This window comes from Lineus longissimus, chromosome 15 (assembly GCF_910592395.1).
Source record: "Lineus longissimus chromosome 15, tnLinLong1.2, whole genome shotgun sequence".
In the NCBI taxonomy this organism is placed as follows: Eukaryota; Metazoa; Nemertea; class Pilidiophora; order Heteronemertea; family Lineidae; genus Lineus; species Lineus longissimus.
In genome coordinates, this window is record NC_088322.1 from 9,622,754 (window position 1) to 9,644,936 (window position 22,183).

General features: G+C 43.9%; 1 protein-coding gene across 1 annotated transcript; it reads right to left on the bottom strand.

The window, feature by feature from the left end:
• Positions 1-4,319: 4,319 nt before the first annotated feature.
• LOC135499463 (tyrosine-protein phosphatase non-receptor type 23-like) lies at positions 4,320-22,161 on the bottom strand. Its single transcript, XM_064790206.1, has 21 exons — positions 22,075-22,161; positions 21,547-21,621; positions 21,121-21,248; positions 20,491-20,617; positions 20,105-20,386; positions 19,588-19,746; positions 18,754-18,812; positions 18,089-18,168; positions 17,473-17,653; positions 16,461-16,600; positions 15,894-16,190; positions 15,450-15,610; positions 14,299-14,450; positions 10,988-14,156; positions 10,548-10,644; positions 10,302-10,366; positions 9,805-9,942; positions 9,431-9,615; positions 9,045-9,149; positions 8,193-8,392; positions 4,320-7,631 (listed from the first exon to the last, which is right to left on the bottom strand). Exons 1-21 carry the CDS (start codon positions 22,159-22,161, stop codon positions 6,967-6,969), a joined length of 6,552 nt encoding a protein of 2,183 aa, XP_064646276.1. The 3' UTR covers positions 4,320-6,966.
• Between the last annotated feature and the right edge of the window lie 22 nt (positions 22,162-22,183).

The following is a 22,183-nucleotide window of genomic DNA, read 5'->3' on the forward strand; positions in this document are numbered from 1 at the left end:
TACGAAGTTCTGTCCTCCCGAATCGAAAATGGTCCTGTCACAACCTGTCCTCAATTGAGAGTGGTCTATCCACAATCACAACTCAAACTGTCCCTGTCATTGAGCAGTGTATGATCCACGAATGTGAATTGATCTGTCATCCCCAATCGAAAATAATGGTCCTGTCACAACCTGTCCTCAATCGATTGAGAGTGATCTTCCCACAATTACAACTCGAACTGTCCCTGTCCTTGAACAGCCCATTATCCAGCAATATGAATCGATCTGCCCTGCCTATCGGAAATGGTCCTGGCACAACCTGTCCTCAATTGAGAGTGGTCTTCCCACAATTACAACTTGAACTGTCCCTGTCCTTGAACAGCCCGTTATCCAGCAATATGAATTGATCTGTCATCCCCTATCGAAAATGGTCCTGGCACAACCTGTCCTCAATTGAGAGTGGTCACAATCACAAACCGAACTACCCCTGTCATTGAACAGCCTGTGATCCACCAATGTGAATTGATCTGTCCTCGATGAATCAAATATAGTCCTTACACAACCTGTCCTCAATTGAGAGTGGTCCTACCACAATCACAACTCTTACTGTCAGCGTCATTGAACAGTATGTGATCCACCAATGTGAATCGAATCGATCTGTCCTCGGTGAATCAAATCTGGTTCTGGCACAACCTGTCCTCAATTGAGAGTGGCCCTCCAACAATCGCAACTGTCAACTGAACAGCTTGTGATCAACCAGTGTGAATCGATCTGTCTTGTCTCAATCAAAACGCTCCTGGCACAACCTGTACTTTTCAGGTTCTGAGTGGTCTCAAGCTTTGCAGGCAACACACCAAGCCAATACAAGAGACAAACCGAATCAAAATGCATTGATGGATCGATCGACAACCAGCTGTACAGGAGACAAAACCTGAACTGTCTCATCCTGTGTGATATCAATGCCACGCAGAAGAAGACATATCAGTAATCTTGCCAGTTTATCAGTGTGAAGCTGTTTTCCATTTGTTGTATCCCGGCACAACCTATATTCATGGAGGGAAACTGGGAGTCATCTCGGCTTATGGACAGTATTTGTGTTATCAATGTGAATCTGTCCTGCCTTGATCAAAAGTGTCCAGGCACAACCTATAATCATGGAGACAATATCTGAGGCGTCCAGGCTATGTGATTGCCTGGGCACAACCTATAATCATGAAGACAAAATCGGAGTCCTCTAGGCTTATGTGCAGTCTTTATTTCATCAATATGAATCAGTCCTGTCTGTACTCATTGAGTGAAGACTTGAGCTGTCTCGGCCAGTGAACAGCTGGCGTGGGAAATGTGAGCTGTCTCTACCTGGGAAGTGCCAGTGATTTATCTGTTTGAATATCTACTTCCTCAATGGTCCTGTCACAACATGTAGTCGTTGAGATCTGAGTCGGCTTTTGGGCATAACACCGGGCCAGAAGAAGAGACAAACTGGTTATCAACATGAATCTATGTGACATTTGCTCCTGTCAAAAGTGGAGAGTACCCAGCCTAGGGGACATGTATAAGCGTGGTGCTAACCAAAGGGCACTGTGTAATCAACATCAAGGTAAACCCGGGTCTCCATTCCTGGCTACTCAATCCATTTTGTCGAAACAGTCCTGGCACAACCTGCATTTTCGCATTAAGACAAACCTGAGCTGTCTTTGCTAACACCCTGTAGGTAATCATTCTGAATATTTCCTCCCTCAATTGCATCTTTGGACAACCTACACGGGCCTGTCTTCAAAGAGCACAGTGAGATCGAACCTCCCGAAGACAGAAGGGTTCTGGTGGTGTCTGAGGTAGATGGGTTGTATGGGTCGAGTTGTCTCAATGGCTAGGTTGGGACTGTCTTCAAGAGCACTTATGTATACAGTGAGATAGAACCTCTACCCAAGGCAGAAGGGTCATTGTGTTGTCTGAGGTACATGGGTTGTATGAGGTACTAGATGAGACAAAATTGAGCTTCTCCAACCAGTGGGTTATCGATGTAAAATATCATGACCTCCCTAAGTCATAAGTGGGCCATGTTAAAAACCCTAGGCGCACAAATTGTAACTGTGATTTATCAATGTGACTCTGCTTTCCCTTAGTCGAAAATGCCCTTGGCGCAACATATACTCACGGAGACAAAATTGAGCTGTCTCAGCCAAGGATTATTTGGGTGATCAATGTGAATCTTTCCATTCTCAAGTGTCCCGTCACAACCTTTATGCATTTAGACAAATGTTAGCTGTCTCAGCCAGTGAACATCCTGTAGGCAATCAAGGTGAATCTGTCCATTCTCAAGTGTCCCGTCACAACCTGTATGCATTGAGACAAATCTGAGCTGTCACACCAAGCGAACATCCCGTGGGTGATCAATTTGAATCTGTCCTTTCTCATGTGTCCCGCCACAACCTGTATGCATTGAGACAAATCTGAGCTGTCTCAGTCAGTGAACATCCTGTGGGTGATCAATGTGGATCTGTCCATTCTCAAGTGTCCAGCCACAACCTGTATGCATTAAGACAAATCTGAGCTGTCTCACCAAGTGAACATCCCGTGGGTGATCAATGTGAATCTCTCCTTTCTCAAGTGTCCAGCCACAACCTGTATGCATTGAGACAAATCTGAGCTGTCTCACCAAGTGAACATCCCGTGGGTGATCAATGTGAATCTGTCCATTCTCAAGTGTCCTGCCACAACCTGTATGCATTGAGACAAATCTGAGCTGTCTCACCAAGTGAACATCCCGTGGGTGATCAATGTGAATCTGTCCATTCTCAAGTGTCCTGCCACAACCTGTATGCATTGAGACAAATCTGAGCTGTCTCACCAAGTGAACATCCCGTGGGTGATCAATGTGAATCTGTCCATTCTCAAGTGTCCCGCCACAACCTGTATGCATTGAGAAAAATCTGAGCTCTCCACGCCAGTGAACCAGCGAGCTGTTGGGTATCGATGGGGATCAGTCCTTCCTCGATCAGTCCTTCCTCGATCAGACATGTCTAACATGAAATCATTGAAATCACCTGTATGCATTGAGATAATCTGAGCTGTCTCAGCCAGTGAACATCCTGTGAGTGATCAATGTGAATCTGTCCTTTCTCAAGTGTCCCGTCACAACCTGTATGCATTGAGGCAAATCTGAGCTGTATCAGCCAGTGAACATCCTGTGAGTGATCAATGTGAATCTGTCCATTCTCAAGTGTCCCGCCACAACCTGTATGCATTGAGGCAAATCTGAGCTGTATCAGCCAGTGAACATCCTGTGGGTGAGCAATATGAATATGTCCATTCTCTAGTGTCCCGCCACAACCTGTATGCATTTAGACAAATCTGAGCTGTCTCAGCCAGTGAACATCCTGTGGGTAATCAATGTGGATCTGTCCATTCTCAAGTGTCCCGCCACAACCTCAACGCATTCAGACAAAACTGAGCTGTCTCAGCCAGTGAACATCCTGTGGGTGATCAATGTGAATCTGTCCTTTCTCAAGTGTCCCGCCACAACCTGTATGCATTGAGACAAATCTGAGCTGTCTCACCAAGTGAACATCCTGTGGGTAATCAATGTGGATCTGTCCATTCTCAAGTGTCCCGCCACAACCTGTATGCATTGAGACAAATCTGAGCTCTCTCCTTCAGTGAACCAGCGAGCTGTGGGGTATCGATGGGGATCAGTCCTTCCTTGATCAAAAATGTCTTGGCACAGGCTGTACTCGTGGAGACAAACCTTTGCTGCCTTGGCTGGTGAACACTAGTTTTGCTTGTGATGATAGAGATTGGGGATTGTTGGTTATTGGTTTGAATCTGATCTCCCTGACATGCAGAGGGACATCATGCACTCATAGAGACAAGTCTTAGCTGTCTCAGCCTGGTTTCATCGATGTGAATCCGTCTTCTCTTAAATTGAAAATGCATTGGCAGAACTTGTATTCATTGAGACACATCCTAGCTCTCCCAACCAATGAAGTAACGAGTTATTTGGTATGGATGAGATTCTGTCCTTCCTTAATTGAAAGTGTCCTGGCACAATCTCTGTACTCTTGGAGACAAATCTGAGCCGTCTTGGCGATTGGACCGCCTGTTGGAAATTGATTTGTATGTGTTTTCCCTGAATCGAAATACTTCATCCTGGTAGCAATGTCCTTCACCTCCTAAGCAGTAGGGGAAACAGGATTAGATGCCAGCAGTCACAAGTGGTGTATAGACACTGGTATAGAAACACTGTTCCCTTGGAGAGGACTACACAGCATGGTAACTACAGAGCTCAATCAGGATCAATTTGCTGGGATGAGAATAAGACAACTTATGATTTGAGAGTATTATCACAACCATTTGCTTCTTTATTTTGTTAGAGCTTGTGAAATGATAGTCACAATATGTACACAGAGATACTGTAGCAGACGGGTTGAACAATGAATAGCAAATTGCAAGAAATTAGATTGGTTTTAACAGAGGGCAAATTACATGATAAGTCACGTCACACCCACCATTTTGATGTGAATCTGTCTTTCCTTTAATTTGGTGTATTGGCACAACCTGTATTGTATCATACTGTACAGTGGCACCTCCCTTAGCGGACACTTCTCTATTAAGGCCAACCTCTCCATAAAGAACACTACTTTTGGTCCCAAATTGGTTGTTTCCATTCAATTTGACCTCGCTTGTCAGTCCCGAGGGTGTCCTTAATAGAGAGGTTCTACTATATTTTCATTGAGACAAGTCTTAGCCATCTCAATCAGTGTACCAGCGAACTCCCCGAGACACTTGAACCTCCCAGAGAATAGGAAAGACGACTTCCAATACATGTATATTGAGTTCATAACAATGAAGTCAGACATCGGGTGATGATAATTAATTGTCTTGGCCAATTAAATCAAGACTTTATACGGTACTGAATCGAATTAACTGCCAAAATGGCGGGCATGACCAGTCGTCTCACTTGCCCTCTGTTGAGATAAAGAAGAACTAATAATTTCTTTCTTAGCGAAATTGCCACGTTTCCCACATGCAATGACACAATGCATCAATTTTACACCTGCCGAGACAAATCTAATAGCTGAAGCACAGCTTCTCTCCCACAAAGTGAACACAAATTTTTGGTAGGATTTAAAAGCCTGTCAGAGTCTTTCATAACACAATAGATTGGCACCCATGTGAACCTACATATGTATATGGTAATAACTACTAATACTTCTAGGATGGCATTTGCCCCCCCCCCTTTCTATCTGTGCCCATGGTATAGGTTACATATAGTACATGTACAGGATTACATGTAGCCCATGCACAGGGTTACATGTAGTAAATGTACAGGGTCACATGTAGCACATGTAGCACATGTATTGTACCAGGTTACATGTAGTAAATGTACAGGGTCACATGTAGCACATGTACAGGGTTACATGTAGTAAATGTACAGGGTCACATGTAGTTCATGTACAGGGTTACAATGTAGCATACGTGAAGGTTCCATGCAGTACATGTACAGGTAACTTTGCCAAAGCTGAAGTTTTGCCCAAGGCAACAAATGTGGGCAAGAAATGCCAGGTATTCAGATATCAGCGCTACTAACATTTCAACATTATAATTTAAGAGTAATTCTATATTTTTTGTACAATATACATATCATAATAATATAAACGATTACACCTGCTTTTGATGAAAAATTTTAAGACCTTAGCTTCTAGAGAAATAAATCATGATTCAACAGGGATGTGACAGTGCTAAGAACAAAGCTGCAATTTTTTCGGTGAAAAATGTTCTCCTTTTAACTGGGCCTTTTGATCTGCCCTGAAAATTTATATATTTTGTCCGATTTCAAAACTTCAAAGTTCTACAGTGAGTTGAGGCATTACATGTACATGTAGACCTTTCTATTTTCCAATCAAACCCCTTTCAGGAGGAAATCCGCCAAAAATTTGGAAATGTCGCATCCCTGAATCAATCAGCACAATGTGAAGACGTGCACCACTTGCAGTTTGCTTGTCCGAATCCAAAGTTTTAAGCCGCACACAACACATTTCTACAACTAATATCAAACAAAAAGCACCAAATTTTGCCAATAGATTCTGTTTTCCTGCTGTGGTGTCATTTCGCTCTGTCTGTTCTGCCAAAAGCAAATTTATTAACCCATAACTGCTGGGCACTTTTTTTGTGACACCCCTCCTTTAACCTCTTGAATCCCAAAACTTGAAAATCCCGGAATCCCAGGGTGGTCACGTGGTTGCGAAATTGGGTCTGACCTTTACGATGTATAGCGCCCGCATACAACCGCCAAAGTCCGGTACCGAGGCGCCATCTACCCAGGCATGCTCTAACTGACCCTACTGTACATCAAACATGCTAAAACAAGCAATAAACTAGCGTCCCAGCTCAAGGGAATAAAAATACCACTGAGACCGACCTATCGGTCGTTGGCAAAAAATGTTATTTCAAAATGACCGACTGGTCGGTCACCGCGATTCAGGAGGTTAAGTTTGTTAATGGCAGGTGAGAAATACTAAATAAAGTGAGCATTTACAAGAGCATGGGTGTTAAGTGAAAATCGTTTAATTAAGCACAATATAAATTTTGGCAACGAGGCACAATTACATTGACAGCGAAAACATTACTAGCATCAGACACTCAGTTTCTCCAGTCGTCTTATGCTAGTACTTAGCAATTGACAACAGCGATAGCAGTAGCACAGTGTCCAAATGACCAGGCTATCTCTCCCGGAAGTAGAGTCCATTTATCATATTCTTTTGTTGTGCCGGGTATTTCAATGCGAATTGGGTACTTTTTTCAAATGGCTGCAATGTATACACCGGTGGCATTAGAATGTCCACTTGTCCACCCTGCACAACAAAGAATTGGGCCACCGGAATGTACTTCCCGATGGCATAGCAGGGTCTGCGTATGACGCACTTGTACACAGTTATAAGCAGCCGCAGTGAATAATATTGAAGCCCGTATTGGTCTTCGCAGTTAATATTAGCTTGAATCTGATTGCTCCTTGGTATTGGTAATTGTCCATAAGGGGTCTAACGAACTGAATGGGTCACCACTGTCACTACTCATGCTATCCTGCAGACCGCTCGAAGGGTTGAAAAAACTCGCTTTAGTTATTTTCTTCTTGTTAGGTGGCGTTGAAGTATCCAATGTGAACGTGTTGGGATTTTGTAAATCGGCCAAAGATGGCGGCATACTTTGTACACTTTTCGCCGGCGAATTTGCCAGAGAGCCGAGACTCTGCGCCGAACTGTTCGAATTGGACCGACTCCGTTCAGCTGGTTTTAACGAGGTAGTTTCAGCGCCCGGCACTGGGGCACCACCGTCCCCACTTCCAACACTTGGCTCGTCGGGGATATCGAATAAGTCGTCGAATGAATTCACGCCGTTGTGGGCGCTGGAATGCGATGATGTCATCGATGACGCCATTGCCGTTATGTCCGTCGCATCTAGAGGTACGAGATGACCTTGACCCTCAGTCCCAAGATCGTCCGGTTTGACATCACGGATGTGGAATTTCTCGACACTTGACTGGATGTCCCGAAATGAACTCAGATCTCCAAGAATGCCTTCATTTGCGTGATATACTGTTTTGGTGTCCGATGATTTCTTGGCAACGTTTGTTGTTCTTTTGTTGGGTATTCCTCCTTGAAGTATATAAAGAAAATTAGATACCATACACGTACTACTCTGATGGAACCAAATTCATTAGAAGCCAGAATAGTGTTCATTATTTTGTCAGCGGCCGCATTGGCTTGGAACTCTCTCGGCCAAGGCCTACGCCAGGAGGACACTCTGAACAAGTTCAGGAAGGCTCTAAAAACTGAGCTTTTCAGAAAACATTTCTCACGCAACTAATAACTGTCAACTATAGTGGGGAGCGCTTTCGAACATTTTCAAATGGAAACAGCGCTTTATAAATTTAACTTTATTATTATTATTATTAATCTTTACGTTTTTTTCGCCCCTTACCACACAGTTGAAAGGTCAAGCCCAATACATGGTTTATCGTCTCTAAACAAAGCCCACTCGCACCCAGGCCTATCATCTCATTGTTCTACAGTCTTATCAAAGGGTCATCAGGGCAAATCTTAATAACAACCCATTTAACAGCTTTCAGGGTGATCAATTGGCCTAAACTGGCAAGCATACATGTACAACAAACTTTCTAAACCGGCAAGGACAAATAAACCTAATGATGTACTTACTAGTTGCAAACAGATCCATGGCATACTGCAGCACTGCTTCATAACAAAATTTGAGATGGTCCTTCTCCTCCACCATATATTTACGTTTCTGGCGCAGACGTCGAATCGTATCCACGACACTTATGATTCCGTTGCCCATATTCATCTCCTGAACGGCCGTGTAAACAACACAAAAGATTCCTGTCCGACACACACCAGAGCTGAAAGAAAGAACAGTTAGAGTCAAATCGAGCTGAAAGAAAGAACAGTTTGAGTCAAATCGAGCTGAAAGAAAGAACAGTTTGAGTCAAATCGAGCTGAAAGAAAATACAGTTAGAGCCAAATCGAGCTGAAAGAAAGAACAGTTAGAGCCAAATCGAGCTGAAAGAAAGAACAGTTTGAGTCAAATCGAGCTGAAAGAAAGAACAGTTAGAGCCAAATCGAGCTGAAAGAAAGAACAGTTAGAGTCAAATCGAGCTGAAAGAAAGAACAGTTAGAGTCAAATCGAGCTACAATATTCATCTAATTCAGATTGAATTGAAAAGAACCAGCAGGGGCGTAGCTAGCGGGATGGGGGGACAGGAGGATTAAATGACCCCCCCAGAGAAATCACAAAACAAATGTGTTTTTTACCATGATTTTGGCCACGAAACTACAAAAAGTGTCACCTTCGCTTCACCAACAGTAAGAATCCTGGCCTCTCTTGACTGCTTGAGATGAACGCCAGCCAGTAGTGTGCTTTTTAAAACCTTTTACAGGTTTACATGTATGTAGGCGTCAGAGTTGTTCATGAGACCAGCCGCCATCCCGACCAATGTGAATATGATAACGACTGCCGACTAACCGAGAAGTACGATTCAATAAACTCCTTACCCACAATGCACCACGACAGGTTTCATCAGATTCCGCTGCTGTTTGTAGAAACTATGACACTCGGAGATAAACTGAAGGAGAGGTTCCGCCTTCTCAGGAATACCACTAGAAGAAAATATACACGTATATCGTTAACATGAGAAATGACTGACTATTCTATTGGTGCCACACGTAAATTACGACAAAATCTATGAAATTTTAGCACTGGAGAACATCTGGGTTATAGCGGGATTCGAAGCCACAATCCCAAGTTGACAGACAAGCACTCTAATGACTGAGCTAAAGGGAACTTCGCTGCGAGCTCGGACTAGTAGTAGCGTGTCATCGTCACGCAATCTTTATGTACAGCCTTGATTATTCTTTTCTTGGTGTTCAGCGTAACATACCTTAGTGGCCAAGCCGTAAATTGTAAATGGATGAGGGTCCGACTATTCCTGGTCTCGCGATGTGATAACGTAATCAGTCTCTCTTGCCAATAGTCCCTCTCTTTCAGGCTCTGCAGTGTGAGCTCGATCGGTCCGTGGCTTATGCGCTGTCCCTTCTCGGTTGGCCAATACACGTGAGGTTTTTGCTGGAAGAAACAGTAAGGTCTTTGTTATAGAATCCTGGCCAAAGACGGCGTCACTTGGCCAATAACACAATTGGATTTGAGTTGGGGCATTCAGCTCTGCCGGCGAACTCCAAGCTCTGATAGAAGTCCATGTCACTGATAAACACCAATAAATCCTTTATTCGAATCATTGTCCTGAAACCCACTCACCTTATTTGTTTCTTCATCTCTAACAAGCAGTACCACGACTTCAGATCCCTGCTCATACACCATCAGCCAGAAGTCGGCGTAGGTCATTGGCAGAGGGGCCTGGGTCGCTATGAACTTGGGGCAGGATGCGGCCAAACTCTGGAACAGGAGATTTAAATTGAATATCAACCCTCCAGCTCAATATTTGCGATTTCAGCTCCTGAGGCTATCTTAACAGGGGACTATAGGCAGGATCAGCGGTGTTAAATTGACCATCTTTGGGTGACTAATACGGACTCAGATTCAGCACTAAATATATCCATTGTACAAGCGTAAATAGATTTGACATACTGTGAGATGGGAGAGACCCCTATTGGCAACAGTTTATAATTTTATCTTGCCTATCTAGCAGCAGCCTATAGTGTCCCATTAACATTACTTACATGGCCAAGACACTACTGAATAAATTAGAGTTATTTGTTGTTTCACCAAACACCACAAGGATTGAGTGTACTTACATCAATATGGCTGGCGTTGATGTAATCGTCTTTCTGCATCGTCAGGGCAACACGTGAATTATCATCTGAAAAAGTTGAATAGAATATCATATACTCTGAAAACGGGTCTTAGCCGGTTGCTGTCAAAGGCCTATGTCAAAAAGATACCTCTCAACTGGCTTAAACTCACTGACGTAATACGCTAGCAATTGCAACACGCCCTTTGAGACGTAGTGGCTGGGAAGAAACTAATATGATTGCACTTACATGGTAAAATATCTTGGAATCTGTTCTTCATCGGGTAGCACTTGGCTATGGCCATCGATTGTTTCTTTGATTCTCTCTCTTGGTCTTCAGCCAAAACCTGCCAAACAGAATGTCAGATCACCCAATTTGTATTCGTGTACAGCCGAGAACTAGTTTAATGCAGGTCATACAGATGTTTAGCCCTTTCACCACCCTTGACCCGCACAATGGTACATAAAAATACATCCCGACAGCACCACTGACCCGCGACATGGTACATCCATTTTTTAAAATTTTCATTCGATGTTCACTAAATCCCAATACGGTGATAATTGAACGATGCATGTAACAATGGGTGAGACCCATGTCGATTGTTTGCTTTTACACTGTGGCCTGCATGGAGGGTGAAAAAATTACTGGAGACAGAGATAAGTTATCATCTCACAAATTGTCCGACTCACCTTCCACTCTTTATCTAAGATGGCAAGCCCTCCGTCATCTTCCCGCCGAGTCAGATTCTCCAACTTGCGCTCCAACTTGTCCACCTCCCTAATCAAGCTCTCCAGCACAGCACGGTCGGCGTACGGGTCGTTATGTTTCTGCCGTATGGTGTTGCGCAACTCCTCCTCCTTCTGCTGCTGGATGTCCTCGGCAGTTAGAACTTTCGGCGTCAGAACGAGACTCGTCGACGGTGCGGGATGACTCGGGCTCGACGACAGGAGATCGTCAGTTGAGGAACTCGAGTTTTGTCGCAATAACGGAAACTGCGGCTGTGGCTGCATATTCTGCTGAACGGGCAAACCAGCAGGGGGCAGCACGGGCCCGCCGGGAGGTAGCGTTGTACCAACAGGAGGTAAAGGTGGTCCACCACTGTGTTGAACTACTGGTGGCGTATTTTGTTGTGGATACTGAATCTGTTGTGGGACACTTGCTGTTGGCATCAGCGGCTGTTGCAGATTATTCGGCAGCGGACTCGGCAGTTGTTTTGGTTGTTGTTGACCAGGTTTAATCTGTAATGGTGTGACCTTGGGAGGGTAGCCCTGGTTGGGTCGGGCCGAGAGCTGCGGGCTCATGTTTCGACTCTGGAACGATGTTGGCTGCTGGTACTGGGACGCCTGATGATGTGGCGAGCCATGACCTTGGGGTTGCTGGGTTTGACCCTGAAAATGACCCTGAGGTACTTGTTGACCTTGATTTTGGGGAACTTGACCTTGAGGGTAACCTTGCTGTGTCGGAGGCGTCATCGTTTGGCTTGGGCGATTCATTGGAGGATATTGACCTTGACCTGTCTGTTGATAGCCAGGCATTTGACCTTGAACCTGACCTGGTGGTATTTGACCTTGCACTTGAACTGGTGGTATTTGACCTTGCCCTCGAACTGGTGGTATTTGACCTTGCCCTTGTCCTGGTGGTATTTGACTTTGTCCTTGCACTGGTGGTTTTGGCACAAGGTTTTGGTTTGGGACCTGTTGTCTGGAAGGCTGTTGGGACCCAGGATAACCTCCACTTATATTTGGCAATTGGCCTGGAGGCTGTTGAGGTCGGTACTGCATGTTCTGTTGTCCCACGTTCTGTTGAGGTGCAACACTGCCCACAGCAGGCCTACCAGGACCCATTGGTTGTCCTTGGGAGATTTGACCTTGACTTGATATGTAAGGAGCTTGAATGGGTTGGTTATTTCCCTGGGGAACCGCTGGTTGTTGAGTCTGCCCTTGCTGCATTGGCTGCTGCCCTGTCCATCCTTGGCCTTGCGGCTGATTTTGTCCCATTTGGTGACTCTGACCTGGCATCTGTGGCTGATTTCCCACAGACATCGGACCTTGGCAGAATGGAACTTGGCCCCCTGTGGCCTGTGGCTGGGTCATATTAGTGCGACTTTGAAATCCAGCAGAAATCTGATTCTGATTTGTAGAAATTTGACCTTGAGTTCCAGCCATATGTCCTTGACTCTGATATGGCTGTTGGGGAACCTGGCCTTGACTCCTAGCTGTTATCTGACCTTGTTGACCTCCAAATTGCTGTTGCCCTTGGTTTCCAGGCACCTGACCTTGAACTTGATATGGCTGTTGAGGTATTTGACCTAGGCTTGTAGATGGCATCTGTCCTTGACCCATGTAGTTCTGTTGTTGACCTACATGACCCTGTGCTTGGGGAGGAACAGGAACCTGTTGATTTTGAACAGGCTGGCCTTGACTTCCATATCCTGTGTGTTGGGCCTGGTATCCAGGTTGAGGCTGCACCTGTTGATACTGATTTGGCGGAGTCACCTGCTTGACTTGTTCAGGTGGAATTGATGCGGTAGGTGGTACAAACCTCTGATTGTGGGAAACCTGTTGTCCATAGCTCTGTACACCTTGCGGCTGCTCTAATCTGTTCCCTCCCGAGAATTGGCTCGATACTGGTGGCTGGGGGTACTGCGCAAGAGGTGGTTGGTTTGGCAGCACGACTCCCTGAGGTGGGTAAGATGGCCGAGTATTTGGTGTCGGTTGAGTTGGGGCTGAAACAGGCGGGCCCTGGTTCACATTATAGCCACTGGAGGGTGCTGGCTGCGATGAATACTGCTGACTAGAGTTTGGATATTGGCCACCAGATGGCACTTGATTGTTCACATACTGGATTGGGGGTTGCTGATACGGACCACCAGTTGGAGCCTGGTTGATTTGCGGTGGTGGGGCATTGCGCATCATACTGGGATGAGATTCCTGCGGCAACATTGTTTGATTGACATTTACTTGACTAGGAGGCGGGGCTTGCGATGTGGGGTAATAGCTTTGGCTGCTAGGGGGCATCATCTGTGGTTGTGCAGACGGAGCTTGTCCTGGAGTCATCAGCGGAGCATGCACAGTGTCGACTGTATGGGCACTCTCTGGACGTGCAGCCCTCGGATGATAGCCAGCACTCGGCTGGCTCATTGGTGCCTGTTGAGAAACCATGTTACCATATCCAGGCACTGCTTGCGTCTGGCCTGGTCGTGCCTGCAGACCTTCAGCAGGAGCATCTTGTGGTGGCAATGCCTGCCCTGGTGGAACAGCTCCTGGAAAGTTCTGTGGCACCGGATTCGAGTCATTTCTTGACATCCTTTGAGGCATGGGTTGAGGTGAGGAATCTCTTGGCATTCCCTGGGGCATCTGGGATGTCGGATAAAGTCCGTTTTGGCTCATCTGTACAGGAGGCAAACCTGCACTGGCAGGTTGAGTCACACCAGGAGAGGGAGCCACGTTACCTGTCACCACCGGTAGCGCCCCTCCCTCCTGTGGGAAAGCTGCTGGCACGTTCTTGAGATTCCCAAACGTCTGAGGTTTCATGAACGGAAGAAAGTCTTTCAAGGTCGGTCCCTGGTAGTCATCCGGATCATGGTCTGGTTCACCCTGGGCCACAGCAGGCGACGGCATATTAAGGTTGGGTTTCGGAGCAGACGGCCTGGCAGGCGGCGGACCTTTTGGTCGTAACCGCTCCATCACCTGGTCCCGCTCCTCATCTCGCACCTTGCACACGCCCTTCAAACGCTGGTAGAGTTTCGTGACGTTGCTCTCCAACTTGTCGTAAAACTCGATGCCCTTTTTGGACTTGGCGAGGAGGTCTTCGTAAACGTCATACGACTGGATCAGACTCTGGATCATCTCCTCTCGCCTGTGAAGATGAAAGATGACATTATAAGCGAATCAAACAGATATAGCCACAAAATTATAAGAAATGGAGGCCCCGGTCAGGATTCCCCCCTCACTAAATCGACGTCTGAATGTGTTGGCAAACAGAGAAAGGTCAGACGTACCTTTGTGTGATATCCACAGTAGCCCGCCTAATATTAGCATAATCTGCGTTCGTTTCTGTCAGCGCTCGTAGGATGTTATCCTGAGCGGCGAGATTCTGATGGATATACGTCACAGTTTGGTCGTGCTTCTGGATCTGCTCTTTGAAAAACTCCTAAAATTCGTTAAAAAAAGTAGAAGTTTTATATTTTCATTTCAGAATATAAAATAAACACTAAACATTGTAAGCAAAATGTCTGAAATCCGCTGAGTGAATTAGCAATCTCGTAAAAGACAAAGATCCACATCATAAGGCACCCAAGGTGTTTATGACTATTTCTTCTGCAAATACAGGCGGTCAAATTAACAACAGTACAGTGAAACCTCAACTTAACAGACACCTCTCTATTATGGAGACCCTCTCTATCAAGGACACCCTATCTAGTCTGGGACTGCCTTTAGTCCCAAACTGGTCATTTCTGTCGCATTTGACCTCTGTAATCAAGACACCTCTCAATGAAGGAAAGCATTTGTCAGTCCCACGGCTGTCCTTAAAGGCCACGACTCCTGCTTTTATGATTGCATGACATGTACAGATCCTCAAAGAGTAGACTTAAAGCTCCGCATTAAGTCAAGTTTGATCAAAATTGAAGCACCCAGTCCAGAGATAAAGCAAGATTAACTGTTTTGTTTACATGTTATGTAACAGCCTTGGTTAGGTTTCTAAGTGAAGTCAGGCGGCAAGTTTACTGACATAGATCAGACTGATGTTTGATTTCTTACTATAATGGTATAAATTTGTCTGCATTACCTTACCTTATTATAGGGTATATCGAATGTCAATGAAAAACGGACTTCATATATCAATTTTAAGAGCATTCATTGATATTTGCCCTCCAAGTAGGGCAATAGCCTGATCTACATCACAACTTTTGCTGAACCCGCCGCCTGGCTCTAACAAGCAAGTTGCTAGCCTGATTAGGTAATCAAGTTGTCAAACACATAAATGGCTATATCTTCAAAATGGATGGAGCTAATTGCATTGGGTTTTCTGTATTGTATAAAGTGTTAGGTACACTTTTGAAATCGTCTTACAGCAGAAAATGGCAAAATACCTGGAGTTATGGCCTTTAATAGAGAGGTTTTACTGCATATCGTTGGTCAAGAAATTTACCTCTTGGTTAGTATCTCCCCTCGTCACCAATATTTTCGTGATGTCATCATCTTGTATCGCTTTCCGCAGCTGTTCGTTCAACATGAGTCGCTGATTTTTCATTTCATCGATTTTACCGAGGAGCATCATGAGCTTTTCTATGATCACGCCATCTTCTGAATCTAGAAAGGTCAAAGATTAAAGGTTAAAGGATATCATTGCACTTTAAAAGGTGAAAAACCCAAAGGCCGTCTTCTGCTTTCGATATCACCATCTCAAACATGTCTGGATTGCAAGCTTTTGGTAAACAAGCTGGCAGTCCAGACAAGTTCGTACAGCGATTCTCATTGGTTTTCATAAGTGTTGATACAGAGCATTTGGAAACATCCCATTTTTTCATTTCTAATCACCCTTTTTCCAAGACCACATATAACTGTAATTCCAAGAAGACCCTTAGTGACTTACTTCTAATTGCCTCCAGCGACGGTATCTTGGCCTGCAACTCCTCCAACGGTCCGGCTAGCAGCTTCAGCCGACTAATATGCTCATTCATAGCCTTGTGTAGATCTGTATTGGACTGGCTCGCCTTGGTATGCCCCTCCTTATATTTACTACCCTCTTTGCTAATCTCGCTGATGATGATGTTTCCGACCCACTTCCCGGTTATTTGCTGATATTCGTTTTCCTTGTGGTCGTCGTCTTCTAACATTGCTTCAATGTCTTCCAATGTCGTGTTAACGTCCAGTGAAATACTCGATAAATCTGAAATTGAACGAGACATGATTTATAACTATAATGGGAAATAGTTCAAACAGGGTTCACCTGGGAGGGCTACAGATGTACTAGCTACACACCTCTTGGTTTCTCTGACAAATATGTAGGTGTTATTTAATCAGGTCAACAATGGCACTGCTTGGGGGGGGGGTGCTGACGCTTTGTTTTGACCAATATTTTAGCTCCACCATCGCAATGTTTGGCGAGACAACCAGTCCATCCAGTTCAGTATCAATTCATTGACACAATCAGACTTACGTTGCATTGCGTCCACTAAATCCTTCACAGCGTTCGGCTGGACACTGATTGCGGCACACTTCTCCAGCAGAATCTGTGGAAGACGGTCTGGCTCGGGGCTCAGCTTCGACTGGTCGAGTTGCAGCGAGGCAAGAAACTGACTGGAAGGGAATCAATAAATTAGAACCTTGACTGAAAGATAAGAATCAATCAATTTTGAACCTTGGTTGAATGTTTTGTAAAAATTCTTCTCCAGATGGTTGTTTTGCAGCCAAATTGTCATCTAATGATAAGCATCAGGGACAGGATGACAAATGATAAACATTGAAACATCAAATGATAAGCATTTGGATTAAAAATGATAAGCATTGGGATACAAATGATAAGCATTGGAGTGACAAATGATAAGCATCGGGATTACAAACGATAAGCATCAGGATTACAAACGATAAGCATCGGGATTACAAACGATAAGCATCGGGATTACAAACGATAAGCATCGGGATTACAAACGATAAGCATCGGGATTACAAACGATAAGCATCGGGATTACAAACGATAAGCATCGGGATTACAAACGATAAGCATCGGGATTACAAATGATAAGCATCAGGATTACAAATGATAAGCATCAGGATTACAAATGATAAGCATCGGGATTACAAATGATAAGCATCGGGATGACAAATGATAAGCATCGGGATGAAAAATGTTGATCATTGGGATGACAGTCAGCAAAAAGGTTCAGATCTTTCTCGGGTATCATGCCATAGGTATCTGACCTCCCATTCAGTCCTTGGTCTATATGCTTTCAAGACTTAAGCCACACTCATTTTTTAGTCTGTAGGATGAGACCTAAATATAATTAAGGCAAGCTTATATCTTTGATAAGTCAAAGCACCTGATTTCTACATTCTGAGATATATTCTGAAAAATATACAAGAAAGGGTAGCCGATCTCCAGAGATGGACTGCTAATCTACCAGCACAGTCGGGTTCCATGACTCCGCACCCCATAACAGCCCACAACTCACACTAGTTCTTCATTTTTGTCATCAATCTCGTTCCCAACAGCGCGTAATAACTGTGCTTTCTCCTCACTGTACATGGATGATGCTTCATGAGCCTCCATCGGCACCAGTCGGGAAAAGATATCCTGGCCCGCGATTTCAGGATCTTTGATGTCAAAGGCGATGCCCTTTACCAACGATGCACCTGCAATTTGAAATTGAGGAAAGTATTAAGTTTGTGAAAATATTATGATATACCTACAACAATTCATCTCATTCTAATGTGATATCAAGATGTTTCATGCATTCAAGCACTTTTGTCATTCGACAACCTTCGTGGAACTGAAAAATCATATCTTTTTTTACGTTTACCATGAGTAATCAACGATTGCAACTAATTTTCTGTGTTTTTCTCCTAGAATTCAAGGTAGTTGAATTATTCCACCCTAGTTTCTGAAAGATTTAGAACAAGCATCATCCGAACCTGGTGGTGACATTGTCCCATTCTTCTCATAACCAAATAAGCTCGAACAAGACATTTTTTACAGAATGATCTTGTAAGGAAGGACTGAACAAAAAACCCTCAGCTGACACCAAATTAATCGAAAGTTAACAAAATAGCAATTACCAAAGGACTTACCTTTGACCTCTGGAAGTGAACTAATCTCTGGCACTTTTTCATGGTAGACGAAATCATTGTCTTTCTTTGCAGCATTATGCCTGAAATCGGAAGCGAGAAATGTTAATTAACAGATCTAAAAACATGCCGATAATGGTCCATTCGTCTGCATCACTTGGGGCTCTTGAGGGTGAAATGCTGGATGGATTTCTTTGAAGTTTGCCCGCCATGGCCCCAAACGTTGCAGACATAACATTTATGATTTGACAATAGTATTTCCTTCCAATGATCAACATTTTTCATCCCAATGCTTATCATTTGTCATCTCCATGCTTATCATTTTTCATCCCAATGCTTATCATTTATCATCACAATGCTTATCATTTTTTTATCCCTAATCGTTTTTCATCTCAATTCTTATCATTTGTCATCTCAATTCTTATCATTTGTCATCAATTCTCATCATTTGTCACCTCAATTCTTATCATTATTTTGTCATCTCAATTCTTATCATTTGTCATCAATTCTCATCATTTGTCATCTCAATTCTTATCATTATTTTGTCATCTCAATGCTTATCATTTGTCATCCTGATGCTTATCATAAGATGACAATTTGGCTGCAAAACAACCATTTGGAGATGAACTATTACAAAACATTCAATAAAGGTTCAGAATTTGACTCACTTTCCCCCCACAACATCCATTGTAAATCTCAAAGCTTCGAGAATATCCGCCTGGTCTTTCTGAAATAGAGTAATAAATTACCATTAATATTTCATAGGATCAGAACAATAGTTTTACAACCAGGCCTCTCAATTGCACTCTGGCTACACCCTCTAGGGTGTGCCCAAATTGACTGGTGCCCAAATTACAGTACTTTTAAAATATGCTCAAGTTAAGGTGAAAATGAGAAAAAATGAAAGAAATACAGGATTTCACATGTTTAGAGGCTATAACAGTGTAAAAGTATTCTATCTGGCTTCATAATCATATGGAATCATTTTTTAAAAATACTTTTATGATTTACTCACCTATGAATGGATTTTTCAAGGACACAGGTGTGCCCAAATTCAAAATGAAAAATAGAGGGTGTTAACGAAGTCTGTGCAATCGAAAGGCCTGACAACTGACAAGCAAAGCTCTCCACCACTTTATAATAGGATGCTACAGAATTTTGTAGTATAACGCAGCAGGAAACTCCCTTAGCGGACAACTCTCTAATAAGGACAACCTCACTTCTAAGGACACTAGTTTTTGTCTCTAGTTTGTTGCTTCCATTATATTGGCCCTCTCTTATCCAGACATCGCTTCAAGGACAGTACTTGTCAGTCCCAATGGTGTCCTGAGGAGAGAGGTGCTACTGTACAGTTCTACTCTGAGAGGAAAACGTCGGCCTAAAATTGGAAATTTGACATCCCTGGGAATTGACACCGATTTGTGTCCCAGGCACCAGCGATTTAAATCACAGGCAGCAACGATTTAAAGCGTTTGTTTGCGGGATGCTTAAGATACACTTACTTTGGCAAGTTTACTACATTCGTCCAGCTTGCTCAGAGAAGCTTGATAAAAGGCCAGTCGCTCTCCCCACTTCTGTTGTTCCTCTGCCTGGTTGCCCATGTACAGACACGTCACACATTCATAATACTTCGACTTCAGTTCCATTCTCTTTTTCCAGTCCTGAAACAAATCAAACATATGAATTGGTTTTATAAGGAGCAGGCTCTGGTATAGTGGCAAGTATAGAGGAGCACCCCCCTTTAGAATATTTTCGCAATTACCAACCTTGGACTTCCCCCTCTCAAGGTTCTGATTTTGTAATGGTTTTCAATCAGGGGCACCCCTCTTAAAACTCACTGCACCCCTCGTAAATTCCCACAAATGTCTTCAATGAAAAATCACCCTTTTCACCCCACCTTTAGAAAATCCTAGGGAGATTACTGAGTGGAGTCTCATGGAACAATACTGTCCCCTTGGAACATCCTGCTAAAGTTCTCCTCACAGTAAAGGCAAGCCGAGTAGTCAGCCCATTCCTTACCTTTGCTTTTTTTATGGCCCCTAGAAAAGGCTCGATATTTTTCAGCGCTTGTCTGTAATACTCGACAATCTGGGCGGCAACTTTAGCAGTAATTGTGCTCTTTCTGTTATCCGTCATTGACTTCTCGAGGATACATTCCTGAGCTTGCGCCAGCATGAGATTAACCTGAAAGGTCAGTAGCTCGTGGTCCATATCTTGGCTCCAAGATGGCGGGAACGAGTCGTGAAGATGCTGTAAGGCCCACGCAGCGCATTGGAAGTGCGTGCACGAAATCTTCATGCCCTGATGAAAGACAAAGGAAATCAATAAATTGTGAATCAGACCTTCTAACCAGTTAAGTTTAGTACACCACGCACTGCTTGAAAAAAAGTTTGGAAGCAACTTACCTCTGCAGACTGCCTTGTATCACTGGCACCTAAGACTGAGTGCAGTGCACCGATGTTGTATAGAATACACGCCTGTTCAAAGCCCACATCTTTTTGGGTATAAGCGACACCAGTGTGGGCATCTTCCCTGAAAAAGTATGAAGTTTATTCATGTAAGCCTCTTCAGCAGTTTTCCTGTGCTACTAGGGTTTGGTGCAGATGGATTTCTTGACAATATTGGTCTCATGACTCTATCGCTGCTCGGAATAGTGAGAGGGGTCCGGGACACGGCAAGGAAGTGCCGATTTTATGTCTCATTTGATGAAAGACAAAACTACGTCGGGTTAGGTGCACTTGCTCAAGGACGAGAAGACATATCAGCAGTGGACCAGGGAGAAGGGTCCATCTGAAACTTAAGTCTGCTAGTAGGATGGATGGGGCCTTTTTTTGGCCCAGACATAGGGACCAGGTACAAGGAACGCCAGTTTTATGTCTCATTTAAAGACAAAGCAATATGGGGTTAGGTCGGCTGGCTCAAAGACATGAAGACAATCTAGCAGTGACCCTTCTTCGAGTCACACTCAAACCTCCTGATTATGAACCTGGCACTCCGACTACTTCTCTGACTTCAAATGATAAGTGTTGTCTTACCAAGTAAATGATATCGTCAACTCATCGCTGTCAGTGAGAGGGAAGCGATTCTGGAGAAAACACAGCTGGGAGTAATATTTTTTGAGTAGACTGCATCCAATGAAATCAGTGGAGACTTTACAGGCAGACTGAAAAGATACAATGTACGATTTGAGAAAATTTCAAACAACTGAAAATTAAGTTATACAATACAATCACATAACACTATCAATAGTAGGCCTACACATTTTACAATGTAGAATCAGCAGCAACCTCGCCGAGAATATCCCACCTCTCCGAGTCAAGGCAAACCACCTCTCTAAGCAAATCCAACCACAAACTGAAGACCACCTCTAAACAAGACCACCTCTAAACAAAGTAGGACTAGGATTCAGAGTTATGATGTCCAAGTACAATTTCTTCATTTTTCTGTAGGGGCCTACTTACCGCTCTGAGTTGATCAAAGTCCGCACATTCTTTGCTGTAGTTGGCTGGATCTTCATGATACTTCTGGGTTATGTACTGCAAAAAAATAATTGTTAAAGATCCCAATACATATAGAAATACAACAGAACCTCTCCAGTCTCACTCTCAGACCTGTTCTAATCTGAGTGTGCGCATTGCCATCCCAACCACCATTGCCATTGGATTTGTTTTGGTGCCGATTCGTCTTCTAGGAAAACTGCCTATTTCTTGCTCCCTCTTCAACCTGAACCCTCTTTACAATGATTTGACCCCTTACCGACACTTGATTCAGTGGTGTAGGCTAGGCCCCCACGACAAGTAAGTACGTAGGCCCCTACGAGTACGACATGCGAAGTAAGAGAAAAATACACTACAAAATGTACACAAAAATCTAGGTAAGTGTCAAAAAAGTCCAACCTTCTTTCACTGTTCTCAACGCAACCCAGTCGGGAATGGGCGAATATATGGCTTCGAAATATGGTGTATATACTGATAAAGTAATCAGGTTACCTTTTTTAGGATTGGACTGAAATCGGTGCTTTTGGGGCTGGTTTTAAGATCAAAACTCAGCATCGGCATTCGAGGGACAGCCTCCATTTTGGACTTTTTGTAGTTCAAC